We start from the raw sequence: 5347 nt of genomic DNA on the forward strand, positions 1-5347 counted from the left end.
CTAAATACTACAGTAGACTATAATATATTATATTATACTATTATATGTACTATATAATATACTATACTATGTCATACTACATACTATATACCATATACTATTTTATATAATATGCTATATTACACAACACAATATTATACATATACAATACATATATTATATAAAATACATACACAATACATATACAATATATATATATATATACAATGAAGTTTTATGATTAAAAAAAGTGAAGATTTATATACATATCATAAATTTTTTATGAATTTACATATCTAACAAGTAAATTTTTTATATTTACATACATGCCACTTTAATACCCGAAGCACATTAAAATATATACCTGAAAGATGTGATATGCTTTAAATAAATTAATATTAATTGTATTTTTATGGGCCATTTGTAATTCAAAGTGTTGTGTACACTACTGACATATTTAGGCCAAAAAGCCCATTTTTACGATCAGAATCTCTAGAAATTATTGGGACAGCATGGCTTATATGACTCTCTTGATTATGATCCGAACACAATTTGCCTAAATCATTTAATAAATAAATTATGCAATTCGTAAGGAAGCTAAAAAAGCTATTTGCGATGCTAATAGCTTAGCTTTTAATGATTTATACAATAGATTAGATATTAAGGAGAGAGAAAGATATATGTATAAGTTAGCCAAACAAAGATATAGAAGTAGTAAGGATTTAGTTCAAGTAAAGTATATTAAGGATGAAGATCAAAAAATACTTTTCTTAGAAGATGATATTCAACAAAGGTGGATGAGGTATTTTGCTAAACTTTTTAATGAAGAATGTGAAAATACGATTGACTTTAGTGACTTTATCACCCTAAATGAAAATAAAGATTTTTGTTTTTATTGGTGTATAAATAAAACCAAAGTTAGAGAGGCTTTAAAGAAAATGAAGTGTGGAGAAGCTGTTGGACCTGATGATATTCCAATAGAGATGTAGAAATGCTTAGAAGATGAAGGAATTTCTTGACTTACTAAACTTTTTAATATTGTTTTGAAGACTAAAAAGATGCAAGATCAGTGACGAATGAGTGTGTTAATTCTTATTTTTAAGAATAAAGGTGATGCACAGGAGGGTGCAAATTATAGAGAAATTAAGTTAATGTGTCATACTTTTAAACTATGGGAGCGAGTTATGGAGTGTAGGTTGCGGCGTGATACTAATGTTTCTCAAATCAATTTGGATTCATGCCGGGTAGGTCTATTATGGAAGCCATACATTTATTGAGAGGTTTGATGGAGAAATATAGAGAGAAAAAGGAGGATCTACATATGATATTTGTTGATTTAGAGAAAGGATATGATAAAGTTCCAAGAGAAGTGCTATGAAGAGTTCTTGAAAAGAAAGGAGTTAATAATGCTTATATTCAAATCATTAAATATATGTATGCAGGAGCTATTACAGTGTTCAAACACAAGGTGATTTGACCAAGTATTTTCCTATTATTTCGGTTGGATTAGATCAAGGATCAGCCTTAAGTCCATATCTTTTTGCTTTAGTCATGGATGTTCTCACTAGACATTCACAAGAGGATGTACCTTGGTGTATGCATGCTTTTTGTTGATGATATTCTTCTTGTTGATAAGACTAGAGAGGGAGTTGAAGGTAAACTTGAATTATGCAGGTAAACTTTAGAGTCTAAAGGTTTTCGCTTGAGTAGATCTAAAACTAAATATATAGTGTAATTTTAATAGCAATAGACCTAGTGAGGGGATTGTGACTTTTGGCGATCAAGTCATTAATAAGAGTACATGTTTTAGATATCTTGGATCTATTGTTCATAGTGATGGTGAAATTGATAAGGATATTATCAGCAGAATTCAAGTTGGTGGTTGAAGTGGAGGAATGCATCGAGCTTATTGTGTGATAGAAAAGTCCCCCTCAAACTTAAGAAAAAATTCTAAAAGATGGTGGTGAGACCTGCAATGCTTTATGATGTCGAATGTTGGCCATTAAAAGAGAAGCATAATACTAAGTTAAGTGTTGCAGAGATGAAGATGCTTAGGTGGATGAGTGGCTTGACCCTTAGAGATAGGATATGAAATGAGCATATACGTGAAAAGGTTGGAGTAGCTCCAGTGGAAGATAAGATTAAAGAGAGTCGCCTTAGATGGTTTGGTCACATTAAACGAAGGCCTCCCGATGACCCGGTTAGGAAAGTTGAGGTATTAAATTTGACTTATGTTAAGAAAGATAGAGGTAAACTTAAAAAGACTTGATTAGAAATTATTAGAAATGATCTTTCTTTATTAGATTTAAATGATAATTTGACTTTTAACCAGACACAATGACGAAAAAGAATTCATGTAACCGACCCCACATAATGGGACAGAGGCTTGATATTGTTGTTGTTGTTTTGAACAAATGCAGTCCAATTATTATCCTAACACAAACAAACACATCATATTTACAAGAGAAATTACTCACATATTCAAAACTACACATATTTACAATAAGACTAAGGCCTCATTTGAGACGACTTTCTCACTGCTTCTTAAAATATTTTTTTAATACAAAAATTAAAATTTTTATATTAAAATTTTATTTTAACTAGCAGCAAAAAAGCCGCCCCAGACGAAGCCTAAAACCACATACACAAAATTGCAATTTCCATAATAGCACTCCTAAAATCATGATTTAAAACAAAAAGCGCCAAGAAAAAAAAAAGTTCCTTGACAAAATTTTCAACCTAACCATACACAATTCCAACATGATTTCTCCCATACACAATCACAAAGAGCTAACTCCGCCACCTCACTCTGCTTCCACCACAGTGGCAATGGCATTCACACCAACCAAGGCGCCATCGATCCTTCACCAAAGCTCTCCGCCTTCACATCACTCTCCAAACCACTGGCCACCATTCCTGCGTTCATCAGCTCCCACATCACATTGCTCATCTCACCGATCTCCTCTCCATAAGGCCCGAACACAGCCTCCGTACTCCTCTCAGCACCAAGGATAGACTCTATCTCCGAAGCCATTTCCAGTTCTTCCACGGTCTGCAAAGCCTCCGAACGCTTATTCTTCCCTTGGCTTCTGACAATGAGCTGCTGAATAAAAATAGGATTGTTAAGAGCTCTCGCCATGAAAGCCATCGTATTCCTCTGCTTACGTTCAGTGCCTTCAATGCGTTCCTCCATGGCAAGTAGCTGAGCCTGGGAGTTCTGGTGTTGTTGTCTGAGCTTTGCGATCTCTGCAAGAAGAGTCCCACGGTCTCTTCTCAGTCTATCGACCTCAAAGTCGTACCCAAACTGTCCTAGTTCAACGCAAGCTGGTCTTCGGCCAGCTCCTTCACTCTGCTGCTGTGATGGATTCTGCAGCTGTGATGTCTGGCCAACTTGTCGACGCCGCTTGATTTCCTTTAAAAGATGCCTGTGGCCGCACAGGAATTTCTCGTTTGCGAATTCCCATCGATCTGGATCTACTTTTCTGAAGCCCTGCGGGTTCATGTAATTGATCAGCAGATTTAAACCATGCAACGATTCAGATGATATTTGTTTCTGTTATAGTGGATTGGTACAATGCTCTACAGAGTATTTTATTTAATATCTTTTAATCTAATGATTATAACAAATTATTTTATAATCATATGTATTTCTTATTTCTTATGTATTTAGACATCTAATATTTAAAAGTTTACATTTACTTATATATCATTTTGATTATTTAGTTACAATTAAGTATATATGTGAAAATACATATTTTCTTGTCAATAAATTAATATTAATTATATTTTTTATATTATTTAAAAATTAAATGTTATAAAAATAAATATCCAAAATTTATAATAATTTTTCCTGCTCTTCATTCTTACTGTTTTCACTGTGCAGAGGTCCGATTCCGATCATAAGTTTATGTGGTATCCACTACAAAAATGACCTTTCTTAATCTATTTTGCAAAACTTTCCTTCAAAGAACCAAGAGATCCATAAGTTATTATCCTCCCCTAAAGTAAACTCTAATTGACACTCATTACCATGCTCACGAAAGTTGATTAGAAATATCCTATACTCTTGAGAAGAAATCATATTCCTTCTCATGAACTCTCCCAATCCTTAGGATTCCTCTGCAAATATTGAGAGCATCCTTAAGAATCTCGACTAAGGCTTCATTTGGGACGGCTTTCTTATTGCTTCTTAAAGCAGTTTTTTAGTATAAAAATTTTATGTTTTGTACTAAAAAGCTACTTAAAAAAGCAATAAGAAAACCGCCCCAAACGAAGCCTAAGTCACTTCATCTTATCCAAAACGTATTCATTCCTTTCGCAAGACAATGAAATGATACTTGGGTCTTACATCTCATGAGATGTAAGCCCCTAAATCTATCTTCCATCGACGCTCACAAGCCCATGTTGAATATATTAGTATTTGGGTTCAAATGACATCTATCTTGATATCAAGTAAATATTTGTGCCATTCTATTAAAAAATTCCACATGGCCAATCAGCTAGGTATCTTATCTCTAATGGTGTATTGTTTGGAGAACCATGTCATAGATCCTACTTTACTCCCTGCCCTAGCATTGGACAAGGCATAAAAAGTTCAAGAAGAAATTAATTCTAGAGAGTGTGCAAGCCATCCAGTCAAAGAAATCATTGTAAAGAAGTTGTATGTGACATCATTTCTACTAGAATACACTATAAAGGTATGCTAAATATTTTACGAGAAAAGGTAGTGCATGTTCAAGAGCTCTGACAAATCACCTGCGCTACATTGTTTGCCACGAGGAGTACAGATTTTGGTTGTTCTCTCCTTATAGTGTAACAATCAACTACATCATAACATGGGTAGAGAAGAAAGCCAAAGCTAATGAAACCATTGAAGCAGTGATCAAATTACGCTAGACTATCACCCAAAATTATCACTCATACTAGCTCATAATTTACCAACAAAAAACTGATCAAATTTGTGAAGATTATGAGTATTTTGGAATGCTTAGCCAACCTATTTAAGCATAAAAATCCATTAACTATCATTTTTATTTCTTGTTTAAATTTTTTTAGTCATTTTATTTCCCTTAATTTCTACAACAACAACAACAAGCCTTTATCCCACTACGTGGGGTCAGCTACATGAATCATTTTTCTCCATTGTCCTATTAAAGGTCAAATTCTCGTTTAAATCTAATAAAGAAATGTCATTCCTAATATTTTCTAACCAAGTCTTTTTAGGTCTGTCTCTACCTTTCTTAACATAAGTCAAATCTAATACCTCTACTCTCCTAACCGGGTCATTGGAAGGTCGCCGTTTTATGTGACCAAACCATCTAAGGCGACTCTCTCTAATCTTATCTTCTACTGGAGCTACTCCAACATT

General features: G+C 33.7%; 1 protein-coding gene across 1 annotated transcript in view; it reads right to left on the reverse strand.

Annotated features, from left to right (window-relative positions):
* Positions 1-2621: 2621 nt before the first annotated feature.
* LOC110113889 (heat stress transcription factor A-2) overlaps positions 2622-5347 on the reverse strand; it is a 21315-nt gene continuing 18589 nt past the window's right edge. Inside the window, exon 2 of the mRNA XM_020846599.2 lies at positions 2622-3469. Within this exon, the coding sequence (XP_020702258.1) occupies positions 2816-3469 (654 nt within the window). The 3' untranslated portion in view covers positions 2622-2815. The remainder of the gene's footprint in view (positions 3470-5347) is intronic.

Source organism: Dendrobium catenatum, unplaced genomic scaffold (genome assembly GCF_001605985.2).
Source record: "Dendrobium catenatum unplaced genomic scaffold, ASM160598v2 fragScaff_scaffold_365, whole genome shotgun sequence".
Classification (NCBI taxonomy): Eukaryota; Viridiplantae; Streptophyta; class Magnoliopsida; order Asparagales; family Orchidaceae; genus Dendrobium; species Dendrobium catenatum.